The sequence below is a fragment of the Loxodonta africana genome, chromosome 1, assembly GCF_030014295.1.
Source record: "Loxodonta africana isolate mLoxAfr1 chromosome 1, mLoxAfr1.hap2, whole genome shotgun sequence".
In the NCBI taxonomy this organism is placed as follows: Eukaryota; Metazoa; Chordata; class Mammalia; order Proboscidea; family Elephantidae; genus Loxodonta; species Loxodonta africana.
In genome coordinates this window covers 49203417-49223365 of record NC_087342.1, presented here as the reverse complement: position 1 = coordinate 49223365, position 19949 = coordinate 49203417, and the positions used below count along the sequence as shown (strand labels likewise).

Below are 19949 nucleotides of genomic sequence, written 5' to 3'. Positions count from 1 at the left end.
TTAAAATTCTCTGAGCCTTAGTTTCAACATCTGTATTAAGGCTTGTAACTTGGGCCTAACAGGGTTGCTAAGAAGTCCCTGGGTGGTACAAGGAGTTAAGCGGTCAGCTACTAACCGAACAAAAGGTTGGTAGTTTGAATCCACCCGTGGGCGCCTCAGTAGAAAGGTCCTGATGATCTGCTTCTCAAAGGTCACAGCCATGAAAACCCTATGTGGCACAGTTCCCTGAAACACATGGGGTTACCATGACTACCGGTAAGGAGCTGGCCAAGGATTAAAGGAAAATGCCTAGCACTTTTTTCTCGCCACTGCTTATCTTGGGTGATACCTGCCTCACCCCAATTTAACCTCTCGCTTCAATGCAAAACACAAATGCTGCCTTGTCTATAAAATGCCTATTAAATTTTAAAAGTTGTACATAACTGACTGGATTCCGGGTAGCCAAAGCACGCTTTCAAAAATTTTCTGGCTTTGTTATAGGAACTTTCCTTCCACACCATTTTAAGTGTTATCTAAAAATAACTCATCAGCCATTCCACCTTGGTTTTTACATCATTGCATCTCAGTGATTTTAACTGTATTCCGAAATGCAGAGTAAATGTTCGGGAAAGTTTTGATGGCGGGTCCTCCAGATCTGGGGTTTATCTTCTGATCAGTAAGTTGGCACCTTTTGGGACATTGCAAAGACCAGGCTTGCTGTAGCTACCAGGCTGAATTCTAACGCCAGAGGCAACCCAGTCCACCTTCACCAGAAGGGCGAGACAGGTACTGTGATTATCACATCTCATTTACATCAAGTAGGGGGACAGGGACTCCCATGGTTTCTGCATCCGGGTCTAACATTCTGCCTCTTTCAATTTCAGGCAGCGTTACCGACGTGAAGTCGCCCCTGGCGTGGGCGTCCATGGAGCCGAAGGTACCCACGGTTGCACCTGCGGGGACTGAAGAGGCCAGGAACCCACGGAGCACCGATCTCAGGATGAGAACGCTCGACCCGATCGGCGGTCGCCGCGCCCAGGCCATTTTTAGCGAGTGGAGAAGCGTGTGGGGGCCCACCCGAGTTCACCTCGTCCCGCGCCGGGAGTGGAGGGAGCATGCGCGAGAGTAAGGGCCCCCACCACCACCCCCCCGTCCCGCCCCGCGCCCTGAAGTTTCCGGGGTTAGAGGTACGGTGGGGCAAAGCCCCGGGGTCGACGAGCGGGCGGGGGCGGGCTGCGCTCCTGCGCATGCGCGCGGGGACACATAGGCGGAAGTGGCGCTCGGGCCGGAGATGCGAGCACCTACGGAGGAGGCGGCAGCGGCGGTGCCAGGTGCAGGAGTAGGAGCGGAGGAGGTGATGGCGACGGACCTGGGGAGGGGGAGACTCCCCGTCTGGCTGAGGCGCCACCCGGGCTGGGGTCACTCTTTCAGGTGACCCACCGGTTGTGGGGTGGGCGTGTACTTGGGGCCCTTCCCGGTGTTTGGGAGCCAGGCCCGCCTTCCGCCAGAGAACCTTGAACCTGCCCTTCTTCCTCGGCCTGAACAGGCCTGAGGGGAGCGGATGTGGTCGGCGTGGAAGGCGCGGGCGGTGTCATTTTATATATGGAAACCTGCCGGTAGAGTGTCACGGAGGAGTATCTGCCCATCCTCGCCCGGCTGTCTCTCCTCTGCCGAGCGCTCCCTCAGGCCCCCAAGCCTCGGACTCGGAGGGATGAGCGCCACCTCCTGCGGCATCTTTTAGGCAGTGCCCCGGGCCCTGAAGAACTGTCAGTCGCCTGAAGTGCCCGAGACTGTATTTTCACTTAAGAATTACTTCCGGGTTTGTGTTAAATAAGGGCACTCAGCTGGGCTGTGCTTCTCTGTCCATTTGACTTATTTTTAAATTTATGTCACAAATATCCGTTAGAGTTCTGTAAACCCAAAATCAAACCCATTGTCATCAAGTCGATTCCGACTCTAGCGACTCTATAGGACAGAGTAGAACGGCCCCATAGGGCTTCGAAAGCTGTAATCTTTAGGGAAGCAGACTGCCATCTCCGTCTCCCTGGACCTTTTGGTTAGCAGCCCAGCTCTTAAGCACTACGCCACCAGGACTCCTTAGAGGTTCTGTAGATACCTCCAGTTCATTTCAGCTGAATCTTCATCTCCCATCTTTTTATTTTTCTTTTAAAAGAATATTGAAAGTAGAAGACATAGTGAGTAATGTGCTAAAAGTTTTTTTTTTTTTTTTGGTGTTGTGCAAATAAAAGTTCTTTTAGGGTAGGATTTCAGACATCTAGAATTGTTTTCTAGTTAAACATCTTTGTAAGTGAATTGGGATAGTGTGGAACTTGGAAGAAAGAATACTTAAAAATAATTTTTCTTTGTTGTTGTTAGGTGCCTTTGAGTCAGTTCCAACTCATAGGGACCCTATGTATAACAAGGGAGGGTTGCCAGTCCTGTGCCATCCTCACAATCATTGTTATGCTTGAGCCCATTGTTGGAGCCACTATGTCAGTCCACCTCAGTGAGAGTCTTCCTCTTTTTCACTGACCCTCTGCTTTACCAAACATGATGTCCTTCAGGGAGTGGTTCCTTCTGAGACTGTGCCTTCCGCACTTCTAAGGAGCATTCTGGTTATACTTCTTCCAAGACAGATTTTTCTGGCAGTCCATGGTATATTCAATATTCTTCCCCAACACCATAATTCAAAGGCACCAATTCTTCTTTGGTCTTCTTTATTCATTGTACAACTTTTGCATGCATATGAAGCAATTAAAAATACCATGGCTTGGGTCAGTTCCACCTTAATCCTCGAAGTGACATCTTTGTTTTTTAACACTTTAAAGTCTCTTGCAGCAGATTTGCCCCGTGTAATATGACGTTTGATTTCTAGACTGCTGCTTCCGTGGGCGTTGATTGTGGATCCAAGTAAAATGAAATACTTGACAACTTCAATCTTTTCCGCCTTTATCATGATATTGCTTATTGGTCCAGTTGTGAGGATTTTTGTTTTCTTTATGTTGGGGTGTACTCCATACTGAAGTGTATAGTCTTTGATCTTCATGAGTTAAGTGCTTCAAAGCCTCTTCTCTTTCACCAAGCAAGGTTGTGTCATCTGCATATTGTAGGTTCTTAATTTAGACAGTGTTATTTGTACATAATTTCTTAAGATATATGTTAAATCCTAATTTGGGTTTTCATTTTAAATAAGGCATAACTTCAAAAATTAGCACAAACTTTTTGTGATGAAGTGTGTACAGAGAAGCAAGGCAGAATCTCACTTTTCTCTATGCTGTAATCATTCCCCAAAGGTCATAATTAATAACCAAAGTCCAGTTAACCAAAATATAATGGCAAGATTCTTCTGTTTTTAACAATGAGTGTGACAAAATATAGAATTAATTTTGTTTTTCAGTTTACTCACAGTGTAATGACATATTTTCTTCATATTGTACCTTTGGGTAATGGGGGACTTTTGTCCTTAAGGTTGGAAATGACTAGATTAAGAAATTAACTGAAATCATTTTTACGTCAGCAGGTCATTGTAAATCAGCATCATCACGAGTTCTTTATAATGTTTACGTGCTCACAATGTGCTGGAAATGCTACCTTTGATTTTCTTTTAGAAGTTACCTGTACCTTTGAGGAACAAAGTTAAATCTTTGTGTTGACTTTAGGAAAAGGCATCAGGCAAATAATCTGCATGTTTGGAGCCCAGGTTAAGAGCTGGCTGCTAACCAAAAAGGCTGGCAGTTGGAATCCACCACCTGGTCCTTGGAAACCCTATGGGGCAGTTCTGTTCTGTTCTGTAGGGTTATTATGAGTCGGAATCTACTCGAAGGCAACAGATTTTGGTGTGAGTAGTGTTTTTGGTAATATTTTAAGGGTTATGGTGAACTTTTAAAGCAAAAAGAGAAAAATGTTGATCACTGAATTTGAAAACTATATGCTTGATTTTTTTTTTTCCCTGCAATAACAACACTTCCAGTCCAGTTTCTTTTAGATGATAGTTAATATCAGTGATTACTGTTTGTAGTGGAAGGGATATGGCAAACATTATGGATCACGGTTATTGGGTATCAGAGGTTGCAGTGTCTTCCTGTCATCAGTCACATGGTCTGACCAGTGATAGGAAAAACATATGTTCTGATTAGTAAAATAATTCTAAATGCAAAGCTCTTAAGGGCAGATTTTGTGGTGCCTCCCCACCTATAACCCATCACCACCAAGTTGTTGCTGACTCATACCGACCCTATAGGACAGAATAGAACTGCCCTATAGAGTTTCCAAGGCTGAAATCTTGATGGAAGCAGACTGCCACATCTTTGTCCCAAGGAGTGGCTGGTAGGTTTGAACTGCCGATCTTTTGGTTAGCAGAAGTGTGCTTTAACTGCTGCACCACAAGGGCTCCTGCTGGTGCCTCAAGTAAGCAAAAAAAGAATTTATTTCCATGTTTATTTCAGATGGCTTGTGGGGAATTTCAGTAGAGATGTCAGTATTGGGGCAGAGATGTCCTATAGGTGATTGTGCTGGAGGGCCTTAAGTCTGCTTGTCTGGCGTAACATTTCCAGCAGGTGTGTGAGAAGTGGCATAATGCTGGGAAAGAGCAAAATAATGTTGATTAAATGATGTTTAACCTCTTGAACTTTTGTCCTGTGCTAGAACGTAATGGGAAGATGACATCATCTCTTCCTTTAAGGAATTCATAAGTTTGTAGGAGAAGCACACATGAAAACAAAAAAGTGATACCATAATGATTTAGGTAGTAGAAACAATGTGTGTAGAGTCCATAGGTGGTGCAGGTGGTTAGTGCGTTTGGCTGCTAACCAAAGGATTGGAGGTTCCAGTCCACTCAGGCACTTTAGAAGAAAGGCCTGGCAATCTACTTCTGAAGACTCAGCCATTGGAAACCCTATTGAGCATGGTTCTGCTCTGACACACGTGGGATCGCCATGGGTCGGAATCGACTTGACAGCTACTAGTTGTATAATATGCTACAAGAGTCTAGGGGATCAACCAGTTTTTAACTTACAGGGTGTTAAGCAGGGGTACAGCATGGTCAGAATTCTTGTTGAACCACGTGAAAGCTGGGTCAGAAAGGGGAGAAGAGGTGATAGGCAGCTGAGTCTAGTAATCTAGGCAAGAGAAAATGGCTGCTTGATGGTAGGGCTAGAAACATCGTAGACTGGACAGAGAATCAGCAGGAATCTCGGCAAAATATAGAACGTAAAGGAAAGGAAAGAGCCCGAGAGCGCTTGGTGATAGACTTTCAGCTTTTGTGTCTGAGTTTAAAAGTAGATACTGTTAAATGAAATTGGAGTATAGGAAGAAGAGTAGGTGTGTTATGATGGGAAAATAATGAGTTCAGCTTTGGACATTTTTAATATAAGGTGCCAGGAGATCCCATGACTGGAGGTATAGACCTGGGACTCAGAAATCTGGTTGGAAATCCAAATCTATATTCACAAACTCAAAGCCGTTAAACAATTTATCCAAGGCTCCTCAGCTAATAGGTGGCAAAGCCAGGTCTTGAGCACAGATCTGTCAGAATTCCAAAGCATGGGAAAAGCACCATGCTAAACTGCTTCGCCGTAATATTAGCTATGTGTTTATTGAGTCATCACAATATGCCAGGCATTGTGCTAAGTCACAAACATTACCTTATTTGGAAAAGGTAGTTTTAGAGAAGAGTTACCTGCTAGAGAAATTTTTTGGTACCAATAAAAGTCGAAAAGAGATATTTTCTAGAACTTTTGTTTATATATGTAAAGATATTATCATTATTTATATTCTTCTCCCAACCTCTGTTTTCTGTAAGATTTACAGTTTTCCCTGCCAAGTTTGCACCAGTGCCACAGTACCTTTGAAAAATCATATCCAGGCAGAGGGTGACTGGTTAGAGGCTGAGGCTTGAGGACGTTCAGAGGAAGGACCCATTGATTTGGTTCATATGAGTACTAGGTGCAGAGTTTATGCTAGATTTGAGACACGCCTTTCAAGTTCTGTGTTCTCCAAGTGGTAGAATTAGGGAGGGTGGCATAAAAGAGGACACATTAAAGCTGATCTTCAAAACCTGATGTAGAAAAAGAAGACATCAGGCTGAAAGAACACCATGAGCAAGAGGCAAAGGTGTTTGAAGCTCCTGGTGTACTTGAGGAATGCAGTAGTAGGCTGTTGTGGCTGGTGTAGAGCTTGACTGAAAGAAGTGGAGGGAGAGGAAGGTTAAAGACCTTTGTGGGGCCATATTTATTTGAATGCTACTGTATATCCGGAAACCCTGGTGGTCTAGTGGTTAAGAGCTATAGCTGCTAACCAAAAAGTTGGCAGTTCAGATCCACCAGGCGCTCCTTGGAAACTACGCGGGCAGTTCTCTGTCCTATAGGGTCATTATGAGTCAGAATCGACTTGACGGCAGTGGGTTTGGTTTTGGTTTGATTTATTCTATATCCATCCCTACACATCTGGATAATAGCTGCTAAGGTTTTTTCTAAATTGAAACACAGGTTTTATTAAATGGTGGTGGTGGTTGTTGCCAGTTGTCTTCGAATCAGCTCTGGTTCATGGCGACCTTATGTATGACAGAGTGAGGCGTTGTGTGGTTTGTGCCATCTTCGTGATCGTTGGTCTCTTTGGGTTCATCGTACATCTGGTGTGTCAGTCTACCTCACTGAGAATTTCTCTAGTTTTTGCTGAGTTTAAGGGGCATGATTTAATGCGTGGGGGTCCCTGGGTGGTACAGATGGTTAAGAGCTTGACTGCTAGCCAAAAGGCTGGAGGTTGGAACCCACTCAGGCGCCTTGGAAGACAAGCCTACCGATCTGCTTCTGAAAGGTCATAGCCTTGAAAACCCTGTGGAGCACACTTCTACTCTGTGGCAACTAACAACAGCAGTAACTTCCTGTGTGTAGGTTATAAACAAAACTGAATTTCAAGAGTACTCTATGAGATGACTATACTCAGAGGTGAGAATGATCAAAACAGTGTGTGATAAATAAGAAGAATGTATGAAAGAAGAAATAGGCAAAGGGAAAAAAGTGAAATTACGTATTTTTTGTTTAGAAAAAACAGGTACCCTGTAAAACTGTGTGTGTGTATATATATTTTTTTCTTTTTTTTTTGATGCCTGAATATTGTTTGTTAAAAGTTGTCTTCAGAATCTTGACCCCAAATTTGAATTACTGAAGAGGGCCTAGTTAATCTCTGTCAGTCAGCAAATTTGAAGTGATCATGAGGAGGTTGACTCTAATTCTTATCATTTAAACCATCATATGACAGTTTCTTTTAAAAAGATTTCCAGAGAAGACCTCACAGTCAAAACCATCCTTGTCTATCTTCAGCCCTTAGCTAGAGCCCAAATTTTGGTCCCACTGGAATTGTGACAGAGAATCATTCTTTCCTAGGAAAATAATTTTTTCTTCAGAGGTGTGTTCTCTTTGTCATAATTCTTCAGTCTTTCTTCAGCCTTTACGTGGATTTCTTTTTTTAGGTTTATATAAATCCAAAGAAAAATTGATAATCATCTATGGTGCCATCATAATTTTTTTTTTTCACAGACTGACAAAGAATGATAGGGTTTTTTCTGGCTTTTTGTAATCCCAAAGATTTTTTTAAATTAAAATGATTTTTCCCAAAGAAAGCTTTTTCTTTAATCTGAGATGCTAATTACTAAAACATATTAATATATAAAGAGCATCAATTGTTTTTTTCGTTACAGCAATTAAAGATCGACTTTAATGTTGAGGACAGTATGCACAAATTATTGTGGGCTTTAAAAGTTATATAATTACTGCATATAATAAACATAAAGACATTACTTTGAAATACTAGCTTAGCTTTTGGTCTGTTGCTGTAGAAATTAATACAGTATATATTTAATTTAGTGATTTATTAGTGTTTATCAGGTAAACAAATTGTTTAGAGAGTAGCCATATTGTTTTTGTTGGAGTGAAAGCTTGAATATATTAATACCCAGCGCGAATGAAACTTATTTGTGGAATTTTAAATTGTGATTTGGAATGATATTTGGAGCATAGTTTTTTACTCTGTGATCTGAATGTTTTGCTTTAATTTCGTATTTTCTTCTCTAGGACGTGAGTCAGCAAGCAAAAGAAAGACTGAACAAAACAGGAAATCCACAAAGATAACCTTGGAAGCGCTGGATGCAGCAAAATAAGAACAATGGATCTCAAGTTCAACAACTCCAGGAAATATATTTCTATCACCGTCCCTTCAAAAACCCAAGCAATGTCACCACACATCAAGTCAATAGATGACATCGTGGTCCTTGGCATCAATCTCAGCAGATTTAACAAACTTACTCAGTTTTTCATTTGTGTTGCTGGGGTTTTTGTATTTTACCTGATTTATGGATATTTACAGGTAAAAAAAAAAAAAAACTCCCTCATTTTTGTAATACGATAATTATAACAATTGAGGTCACCATGGGCCAGATTTTAAGCACTTAATTGATAGCTCTGCCCAAGATACTTTATAGGGTTCAGTTTATAAATGACTTTTTTTAGTACAGTAGAAAAAAAAACCCACCCACTGCCATCGTGTTGATTCCGACTCATGGTGACCGTACAGGACAGAGTAGAACTGCCCCATAGAGTTTCCAAGGAGCACCTGGCAGATTCGCACTGGCGACCTCTTGGTTAGTAGCTGTAGTACTTAACCACTATGCCACCAGCTTTTCAAGGAGTAGAAGAAGCTTCTTAAAAGTTAGTTTACTGAAAACAGGAACCAAAATTTCAGTTAAGTATTTTTATTTTAAGTGTACATGGGGGCAGGGAGGGAGCAGAGACTTTATTTTGAAAAGTTAGAATTATGAAAATAAGAATCTTAATACATTTAACAAAACATGGGTCATATTGAAACCATGTATTTTTAAAAGAAATTTAAAAGTGATTTAAGTATTGATAAGTATTTTAGGAGTATTACATAACGTAATTTTCTAATAAAGTTGAATAACAGCATAAAAGGCAAATTCCAGTTCACAGTTGATTTTTGGAGCTCAGTAATTAAAAGCTCATTTTTGCAAAAATAATCAGGCTATTTTATATTTTTCCAAGGGTGTGTCTTTAATCCAGTTATATTCACAAATTCTTCTTTTTTTTTTTTTTTAAACACACATACTGTGTTATTTTTCCTGTTGGTTTTCTCTTCTAATCTAACTTTGCCAGACCTTTAATTTTTGCATGTGCAAGACATTTTTTAAATTGCAATAATTCGTCTTGTATTTGCATGGCATTATGCCTTTGACTAGCAGCTGAGCCCTGATTTTGGCAGACGGGCTACGTGAGTGAAGACCCACCCTAGGGTAAACTGGAATGATTGAATGGGGCTCATTTTATTAATGATCAGTTCATTAATAATTATTTTCAGCCCTTACCAACTTTACTTTTAATAAAACTTCTTAACGCAAGAGAACCTTTGTACTTCAAGAAAAGGAAAGTAGTGTATTTCATTAAAACAGATTCTATTTCAGGTATTCTTTAGTATTAATAAGTTAGAGTTATCTTAGAAATTGCACTTTTTAATTTACAGGGATTAAATATAAATAAAAATGAAGGTAGGATTGTGACTATTTCTTAGCTTGCAAGAATTATGCAAAGCATTAGTATAAAGCCAATAAAAGCAGGAATTAAAAAATCTTTGTAATAATTGATTTCCCCACTAGAAGATGATATAAAATTTGAGATATCACAATAAATAACAAAAAATAATTTGTCAAATAAAAGTTGAAATTTCTCAAGAAACATTTTATTTTCCTTAAAAAAAAAAACAGCTTGGGACCAAAGTATAATTTAAAAGAAAAACCAAAACCAAACCCATTGCCATTGAGCCAATTCCAACTTGGGGCTAGAAATTTACCCTACAAATTTCACTAAAATGTTTTTTTTTTTTCTGTTTGATTAATGACAAGAGATTTTAATTCCTAATTGGTTTATGCATAGTTTCTTTTAAAATTGTATGTTATTGGTAGTTATTTTTGTGTAACATTACCACTTTCACGTGAAAACTTGACATTCCAGTACATAAAATTACATATGAAAATAGTTAAAAGAAAATAGCTTTTTTAATAAATTAGTTTTATATACCAAAAAACACTCATCGCTGTCGAGTCAGTTTCGACAGTGGTTAAGAGCTATGGTGAGCTGCAGCTGCTAATGAAAAGTCAACAGTTTGAATCTACCACCCTCTCCTTGGAAACCCTGTGGGGCAAGTCTGCTCTGTCCTGTGGGGTCACTGTGAGTCGCTATGAGACAAGTTCTGTATAGTGGGATGTTTATCTGAATGCCAAAATGCTAGAACTGCAGTAAAACCTGGGAAAGTCAGACTTGTCTAAGGTGAAAACCTGTCGGGAAAGGAAAACTAAAATATTTTCCACTAATAGTGGTAGAAAATACTGCACCCTGTCAAAGGCAGAAAACTGGAGAGGCCCAGAAAAACAAGGCAGCCCCATCCAGCTCTGAATTGCATTTTTCATCCTAAATACTTTGCAGAGTTAACTTGAACATAAAATTTAACAATTTGGAGAATTATATAGCACCTCAAATGTACAAAATCTAGTTCATGGTCTATATAGAGGCTATGTTTTTCCTTGAAAAGAAATTTATCCAAAAATACCATCTTTGAAAATTTTTTTAAAGACTACAGTTGTAATATGTGTAGGTAAGACAAGTTTAGTGAAAAGTTTGAATTCCAGTTCCAGTTGCCATTAAATTGATTGCTACTCATGGCTACCCTATGTGTGTCAGAGTATCACTGTGCTCCATAGGGTTTTAATGGATGACTTATTGGAAGTAGATTGCCAAGGAGCCTCTGGGTGGACTTGAACCTCCAACCTTTCAGTTAGCAACAGAGCACATTAACTGTTCGCACCACCCAGGGACAAATTTACAATTTAGTCAGATAACTTCATTAGACTAGCTTTTAAAGGCTAAGAATGACTTACCGTTAACTATTGACATAAATGTTAATTCATGATACATAAAATGTTTAACCAAGTTAACCATTACTTTTACAAGGTGATGTGTTCATATAAATCAGTGGCATAGAATTTTGAAAAATAGCTTCAGTTATCAATTTGATGTGGTCATGCTGTTTCTATAGAACACCAGGCCTCAGATGATAGACTCCTAATGAAATATGTTTTTTTATATAGTAAATGAGTTCTTGAACTAGCTACATTTCTCATTGGTTTGGACAGCTCTTTGAAGTTTGGTCTTTTGAAAAAAGTATAGAATAGTGTTGCTTCATAGTTACCCCTGCCCCTTTTATTTTTCTGCTTTTCTGATTTTTTATGCCTGGGTATCAAAGGTCACAGCCTTGAAAACCCTATGATGGCACAGTTCTTCTCTGCACACATGGGGTTGCCATGAGTCAGAATCGACTAAACAACAACAGCAACATCGAGTGTCAGGTCTTTGGAGAAGGGTTCTACCTTCTGTGCTTTCTCTCTCTGAAGCAGGGTGCTTTGTTTTTGTGTTTGGGTAGGGGTTTGGTGTCTCTTCTAAACTGGGTTTATAGGAATTTATTGTTGTGGGAAATTGGCCTTCCCCTTGAACTTGAACAGTATTCATGTATCTTTTGACAGGAATTAATATTTTCAGTGGAGGGTTTCAAGTCCTATGGCTGGTACCTTACATTAGTGCAGTTTGGGTTTTACTCCACATTTGGCCTAATAGAACTTCAGCTTATTCAGGACAAAAGGAGAAGGTATGTGGTTTGTATTTATTTTTTGATAATTAAATTCACTAGTAGCAGTTTTTTTTTTTTTTTAATTAGTGTTTTGGCTTACAGAGTCCATTATGTATATGATTTACATTTCACATTATCAAAACATACTTAATACCCAGGAATTTTTATTAGCAGGGTAACCTTTAAAAATATTAAGTATTGTATTTTGTTTATTTATGCCCTGAAAAAAGTGAGGCCTCTCTTTAAGTGTAATATTGCCAAAGTGTAAAAAACATAATTTAGGCTCAATTTGTAAGGTATATCTTCTTGAAACAGATGAAAATATTTCAATGTATGTATCTTGTTATTATAAACTACACCAAAATATGTGGAATTATTGAAAGATTAACAATGCTACTAACATTAAAGTAGCAAAATGAGATATCAGTACTTGTTTTTACAGTTGTTTTCAAAATGTCTAGTTATATGTTTTATTTCATAGGATATATTCTAGCTAACATCGTCATGTTTGTGATGCCCAGTAGCTAAGATTGAAATATTAGGGGAACCCATTTAATAGTATATCTTTTCTTCAAAACCAGAAGCGCTTATTAATTGATGCCTTTTAAATTAAGAACGTCTAGATTTACGGAATATCGCTAAATATTTTTAATGGAACATAGAATAATATGCAATAAAAAACAGTCTCTGGTTATAAATGGAAGGTGGTTAGGTATTTAAATATAAAATATTCTGGGAAATGTAAGAAGCGTGGTTATTCTGTCATATCCCACTGTAGTATGTAAATATTTCACATATGTATTAAGCAGTTTAAATGTAATAAAAAAAAAAAAAGATACTAAGCTATAAATACCCAGGTCCTGTCTTCATTGATAGAAATGTTTAAACTTTCAATGAAAATAAACTTTTTTCACAGCTTTCTTTTTTTTTTTTTTTTAACATAAAATGGTTTCCGTGTTTCTCTGAAGATAATTACGAAATTTTAAATATTTCAATCTGTAATACCAGAGTTTCTTCATGGATCTGATTTTCCCTCCCAGCCTCTCTGTATTGCCAATAACGTATTATAGCAGCAGCAGTAGGAATGTTTGAATCTGAGGTTATCTTCGTGATTTTCACGCTCTGGAACTCTGCAGGATTAAGTCATAGGTGATAGAATAGGAAGTAATTAAATATATCCGCCAAGACTAATATGTAAGGAATCGTGAAGACTCATTGCAAACTATAGGGCCTCTGATTACTGGTAGCCCTAAGCTAAGTGTCTGTGAGTAGCCAGTCTGTGGGAAAAACAATTGTGATAGTACCACGGACGTTATCAATTTCACTTTGGCTTATATAAACCTAGAAAAAGAATTTCATGTAAAGATAGAGGAAAGGCTGGAGAATTATGCCAGTTAAACCCTCGAACAAACCTACAAAGTGAAAAGCGATACAGAGATAATGCATCTACTGTTAAATTTCAGCAAGAAACACCTCCCCTGTCTGCTGCCTGGATGGGATGGGAATAGGCCCAAGCCTTGTTTAGCTCAGCTTTTAGGCCACGTGCCCATACACATTTAAAAATAAAATTGCTTGTGTTTGGTTTAAACATAAGTGAAGACTAATAATAAATAGAATTATGAATCGAAACTTTTTTATTTCAAGGCACATTAAAAACCTTTTTTAAAAAAGTCTTTAAAGTATGTTACACATGGAATCTCCATGAGTCAGAATCTACTTGACAGCAACTAACAGCAGCAAGTAGTGAAAATTGTCCCAATCACATCTCCTTTGTGCATTTATTTGGTAAAGTGGCACTGCTCTTTGGACTTCTATTTAGCTAGACCCTTTGTGTAGTTTTTCTTTCTTCTTACATTCGTATGAATGTTATTTCGTGATACGTAACTTGTTGTTTAACCAAGTTAACCAAATGTGGCAACATGGGATAAAGAACATTTTAAGCACGTTGTAGACTGTAATACCCCAGATAGAATGCTTGTTGTTTTTTACCTAAGATTACCTTGCAACTTATTATTACTTTAAGTTTTTAATAAAGATCTTTCCCGTTGCTTTCAAAGGGGATTTTCCCTCCATTTCTAAAGATGCAAGCAATTGGAGTATTATGTAAAATAGAAATAAGAATCCTACAAAGGAGACAGTGGAATCTAACCTCTTCATTTTACCACTGAGAAAACAAAGACCTAGAATAGTGCTGGGATTTTCATGAGCTCCTATAGCAAGTTGCTTTCAGAGTTGGAACCTTTTGAATTTAGGGCTCCTGAGTTTTAGGCTGGTTTTCTTTCTGTAAGCAGTTGCTGTCTAGTCGACTCTGACTCATGGCAATCCCATGTGTGTCAGAGTAGAACTGTGCTCCATAGGGTTTTCAATGGCTGATTTTTTGGTGGCAGATTGCCAGGCATTTCTTCTGAGGCACCTCTGCATGGACTTGAACCTCCGACCTTCAGTTAGCAACCGAGTGCATTAATCTAATGATCATTGCGTATTTGCCATCATTATTTGCTATTTATCCATCATGACCTGGGGAAGTAGTGCAGTCTTCCTTCACCTGCAGTACACCACTGAGGATTAACCCCACGGAGAGCATTCACGTGCGTTAGTATACACGAAGCATACAGGCATTCCAACTGTTTTAAGTTGGATTTTAAGTGTAGACTACTGTATTAAACTGAAAAAAACCAAACCCAGTGCCGTCAAGTCAATTCCGACTCATAGCAACCCTACAGGAAAGAGTAGAACTGCCCCATAGAGCTTCCAGGGAGCGCCTGGCGGATTCGAACTGCCGACCCTTTGGTTAGCAGCTGTAGCACTTAACCACTACGCCACCAGGGTTTCCGACTACTGTATTAGTTAGAAAAGGCCTCAGAATTTAAATACAAATGTAAATAATGCATTCTAATTTTATTCTTCCTGTAAATTACTTGGAAACCCTGGTCGCATAGTGGTTAAGTGCTACAGCTGCTAACTAAAAGGTCGGCAGTTCGAGTCCGCCAGGCGCTCCTTGGAAACTCTATGGGGCAGTTCTGTTCTGCCCTGTAGGGTCGCTATGAGTCAGAATCGACTCGATGGCAGCGGGTTTGGTTTTTGGTAAATTATTTTACCTCCCATCTGGCCCTATAAAAGATAGGAAGGAATTTGGTTGTCTTGATTTAAACACGAACACAGATCGCAAAATGAAAATTAGATCTAAGTGTACAGCGTGTTCAGACTCTTTGAGAACAGTGCTTCGTTGTGTTAGTCACACCAGTGTTCAAGGTTATTATCATAGATCACTAAATTTCTGGTCAGGGTGAGCACATGATCACAGTTAGGGCTCCACATCCCGACGGTGCCAAAGGAAGAATCTTTAGGAGGTCCAGACAGAACCAGGCTAGGAGACTCGGAATCATGAGAAGAGTCAGATTCCTCACCATTCATTACATAGAACACAGAGTTAGGGATAGCTCGTGAGGTACTGTGGCGGTGCAAATCTCACCAGGGCTTTTACGCCACATTTACTTTTCCTAGAGAAATTCTGCTGAGTTTGTTCCAGCAGAATGGACAGATTTTTCCTAATGCTAGATGGAAACATTAGGAAACAGAACAACAATTTCCAAGTTAAAAATTAGTCAAGCCTCCTTTTACAGTTACAGAGGCCAGTATTTATAAAATTCAACTTTTTTTTTCTTAAATAGTCAAGGTCACTTTTGTTTGCAGCTAGAATTGCCAATAAAAAATCTTTTTATCAACATTTGTGCCTTCAGGAAGAATCTAAGTAACTCTCTCTAATGCATCTTTTTTACACAGTTGAGAGTTCTCATTTATGATAGCTTAAAAAAAGGTAAATTCTCTTTACCGACATTCCTTAATACATGTAAATAGTATTATAACTTCAACAATAATGATATTTTTACTGGTATTTCTAGAAACATTAACCAGGAATTAGAAAACTAACTAGATATTTGCACCTTGTGAATACATGGTCTTAAAATAGTACGGATTGGGTCTCAAAATGAAGATCTTAAAAATTGTCTTTTCCAGAATACCGGGAAAAACCTACATGACAATAGCTTTTCTAACAGTGGGTACCATGGGGTTGTCAAACACTTCCTTGGGCTACCTGAATTACCCCACCCAGGTCATCTTCAAGTGCTGCAAACTGATTCCTGTTATGCTAGGAGGAGTTTTTATTCAAGGTATTGTAATGATGCGTTTTCCTGTGTTTGAAACTCAGAGGGTCTGTTTAGGGCATCTGGCATTAGGAAAAACCGTCAACTTTTCATTAATAATTTTGATGAGTCTTCGAGATATTGTAAAAATTCTTAATGATGTCTTGTAAAAATCTTGTGTAAACACGGATACTTCTATGATACGTATTAGTGTCCGAAATCAGTAATTAAACCCATGAGTAATAAAAATAATATTTTGTTTTATTAGTTTATTCTTTTAATATTGGAATCTACCACATTTCCAAAAAACAATACATTCACAGTTCAAAGGTCCCCCTCAGAAGTACCTGGAAAGCTCCTTTTCCAATTCTTCCTTTACCCTTTAGGGCTCCCCTCTCCACCTCCTTTATAAAAATGTACAGTTCTTGTATGACAGTAAAGGTTAACCTGAGCAAAACTGCTGTTTTACCAATGTTGCTGGCCTGTTGACTTCTAAGAGCTCAGCTAAGTCGCAAGCTGTAATGGAAACATGAATAAAAGAAAACAACGATAGCAACAAGCTTTGGGACACCTCTTTGTTGTTGTTCATATTAATGGTCATGGGGAATATTTGTATGTTGGTAATTGTTTTTGTGTTATTGAAGTTCTTATATGGCCTGACTTCCTCTCACGTATTAAATGCCTCCTCAAATTAAGCCTTTTAAAATGAAAAGTGTGTATGTCAGCTGCTTCATATATAATTTCAAGATAACTGTTCACACAGGAAAAAATGTTGAGCTCAGTACTTACAAAAATCACTTTTGAACATCTTAACTGACTCGGCATACATCCTTACAACAAATTATACTACATGATATTGTTTTTTAAATGTGGGTATACCAAAATACAGATAATTGACCTATCTAGATGTTACCTGTTATTTGCAAAGTTTTACAGCCTGAATCATTACTCTGGTTACTTTGTAAACTTACAAAAACCAAGAAAACTTATTGTGTTATATTTTACAGAAAGTAGAACAGTTAATTTCCATGAAATTTTTAAGTATTTGTGGTTGCTTATTATTCTTGCTGTCAGTTTTCTACAAAAGAGTATTTACCCACTGAAAATAATGGATAATCTAGTATATCGTATCTAGTACGTAAGGACGTGTGACTGACTCGTAGCTTTGACATAAGTGTTCTTCCTGTATTTTTGACATTGGGTATAAAAAGTAGGCCCCCACTCTACCTAGCTAAACACATAGATTTAAAACGGTTGGGTGAGTATTTGCATAATGGAGTTGACCGACCTGTGTTTTCTGCAGGAAAGCGATACAACGTTGCAGATGTGTCCGCCGCAGTATGTATGAGCCTTGGACTGATATGGTTTACTCTGGCTGACAGCACAATTGCGCCGAATTTCAACCTGACAGGTAAGGAATTTATTTCTCTTCCTCAGTTTTATAGGCATCTTGGTTTAGAGTAAGAATTTTTTTAATTTCACAAAGAATTTAAACAATGATGTTATGTGATTCTCATATCCAACGTAAAGCTTTCAGGGCTTTCCATATAAAAGTAGTAAAAATATCACAATTCTGGAAATAGAATAATTGTTTTTAGTTCCCTTGCATTTTGACTTGACAGGGGGCTATTTGCCAAGTCAGAATCTTCGATTATCAAGTACATACATGATAAATTACTTTCTTATGACTTACATTGGAAACGTGCACATGAATTATAGGGGGATCAGGGTAGTGATTGTTTTTATTCTCATGTTTAAAAAAAAACTTTGAAATGTGTACATTTACATGTCATTGTTTTAGCTAAAAAAGAATATTATGCTGTGCTTTAAGATTGAACTGTAATATAAATATGTCAATAGCCTGAAAGTACTAAGGCTTCCAACAGAAATAATTTTCTCCATAGAAAACGCCACAGAATTTTATACATTAGACTTTTCAAAAGCAGATTCGATACCGCAGTATATTTAGAAATAAGTAACCTGTTGCCATCGAGTTGAGTTTTTTCTTACATATGCAGTATTGTTGTTCTAAATTATTGACAGTTACAGTTTTACTCAAAAGATTATTTTAGTGTCATTTAGCCTATCTAATTTTTTTTCCTAGCCTGACAGAAATAGTATTTAAAATACCTCACTATAATGTCTACGATAACTTAAGTGCTCACCATTTCTGAGTTCCATGGTGATAATACTGTCACCAGTGTGCCTGTTAAAACTGGTCATGGATAAGAGTACTCAGCTTTTACTGAGGAAATGTGATTTATGATCTGCTTTTGTTTTTTGTTTGTTGTTTTAAGGAACCCTTGTGGTGCATTGTGTAAGCGCTCAGCTGCTAACCGAAATGTTGGTGGTTTGAACCCACCAGCCACTCCATGGGAGAAAGATGTGGCAGTCTGCTTCTGTAAAGATTTACAGCTTTGGAAACCCTGTGGGGCAGTTCTGCTCTGTCCTACAGGGTCACTAAGAGTCGAAATCGACTCGACGGCTGTGGGTTTGTTTTTTTAGGTATATTTTTGATAAAACTTGATTATAGTTCATATGTTTAAATAAGAAGCATTATTTTTTTTCTTTATATCTTCTCGAAGGCGTGATCCTTATTTCCCTGGCACTATGTGCAGATGCTGTCATTGGAAACGTCCAAGAGAAAGCTATGAAACTGCATAATGCTTCTAATTCAGAAATGGTAACTACGTTAGTGTTTTTTCTTCACATCCAACGGACTCAAAAACAGTGATGGACTTAATTTTATAAAATAGTTATGGTATTGAAAACTTGCATTTCATTTTTAAAGAAGTTTATCATCACCGTTGTAATAAAAGCAATACGTTCAAACATTACAGGAATTTACGAAGTAGATATACCTTTACTAAGAGGTTAGAGGAGCCCTGGTGGCGCAGTGGTTAAGTGTTCCCCTGCTAACCAAAAGGTTGGCAGTTCAAATCCACCAGCTGCTCTTCAGAAACTCTATGGGGCAGCTCTGCTCTGTCCTGTAGTGTCACTATGAGTTGGAATCAACTCGATGACAACAGGTTTGGCTTTTTTGAAGAGGTTATATTTGATAAATTCTGTTCTTATTGTTTTATAGAATTTTTTTTTTTGTATATAAAAAAGTCTTTTGTTACATCTTATTTTTCCCTTCTTTGTATTTGGTATTATTTTGCACTTAGAATTTTTTATTTTTTATATAGTCCAGTTTATCTATCTTTTATTTCAAGGGCTTCTGACTTTGTATCATTCTTTTTTTTAATTGTATTTTAGGTGAAAGTTTACAGAGCAATTAGTTTCTCATTAAACAATACACAAATTGTTTCGTGACATTGGTTGCCAGCCCCACAATGTGTCAACACTCTGCCCTTCTCCATCCCAGGTTTCCTGTTTCCATTCGTACAATTTTCCTGTCCCTTCCTGCCTTCTTGTCTTTGTTTTTGGACTGTCCTATCCTTTAGTCTTGTATACATGATTGAACTGTGAAGCACATTCCTCACCTGCGTTATTGTCGGCCCTATAGACGTGTCTCATCTTTGGCTGAGAGGTCAGCCTCAGGGGTGACTTCATTACTGAGTTCAAAAGGTGTCTGAGGGTCGTATTCTCAGGGTTTCTCCAGTCTCTATCAGACCAGTAAGTCTGGTCTTTTTCAGTCAGTTACAATTTCGTTCTATATTTGTCTCCAGCTCTGTCCAGGACCCTCTATTGTGATCCCTTTCAGAGCATTCGGTGGTGGTAGCTGGGCACCATCTGGTTGTGCTGGAGCCAGTGTGGTGGAGGCTTTGGTGATGAGTCCTTTGGACTCATCTTTCCCTTGTGTCTTGGGTTTTCTTCATTCTCCTTTGCTCCAGGAAAGATTTGTATCATACATTTTTTTTTTTTTTTTAATTTTTATTCTGCTTTAAGTGAAAGATTACAAATCGTCCGTCTCTCACACAAAAACTTATATACATCTTGCTACATACTCCCAGTTACTTTCTCCCTAATGAGACAGCCCGCTCTCTCCCTCCACTCTCTCTTTTTTGTGTCCATTTCAGCAGCTTCTAACCCCCTCTACCCTCTCATCTCCCCTCCACGCAGGAGATGACAACATAATCTCAAGTGTCCACCTGATCCAAGAAGCTCACTCCTCACCAGCATCCCTCTCCAACCCAT

The 19949-nt window shown here is 38.5% G+C and overlaps 1 protein-coding gene across 6 annotated transcripts in view; it reads left to right on the top strand.

The window, feature by feature from the left end:
• Nucleotides 1-1229: 1229 nt before the first annotated feature.
• The window catches only part of SLC35B3 (solute carrier family 35 member B3), a 29534-nt gene continuing 10814 nt past the window's right edge, over nucleotides 1230-19949 (top strand). The window contains exons 1-6 of one of the 6 annotated variants that reach the window (XM_023557683.2): nucleotides 1230-1333; nucleotides 8049-8340; nucleotides 11561-11682; nucleotides 15682-15836; nucleotides 17113-17220; nucleotides 18395-18492. In XM_023557683.2, coding sequence (XP_023413451.1) covers nucleotides 8140-8340; nucleotides 11561-11682; nucleotides 15682-15836; nucleotides 17113-17220; nucleotides 18395-18492 — 684 coding nt within the window. In that variant the 5' untranslated portion in view covers nucleotides 1230-1333; nucleotides 8049-8139. The other 5 variants (XM_023557684.2, XM_010597570.3, XM_064280432.1 and 2 more) reach the window with 5 other exon arrangements.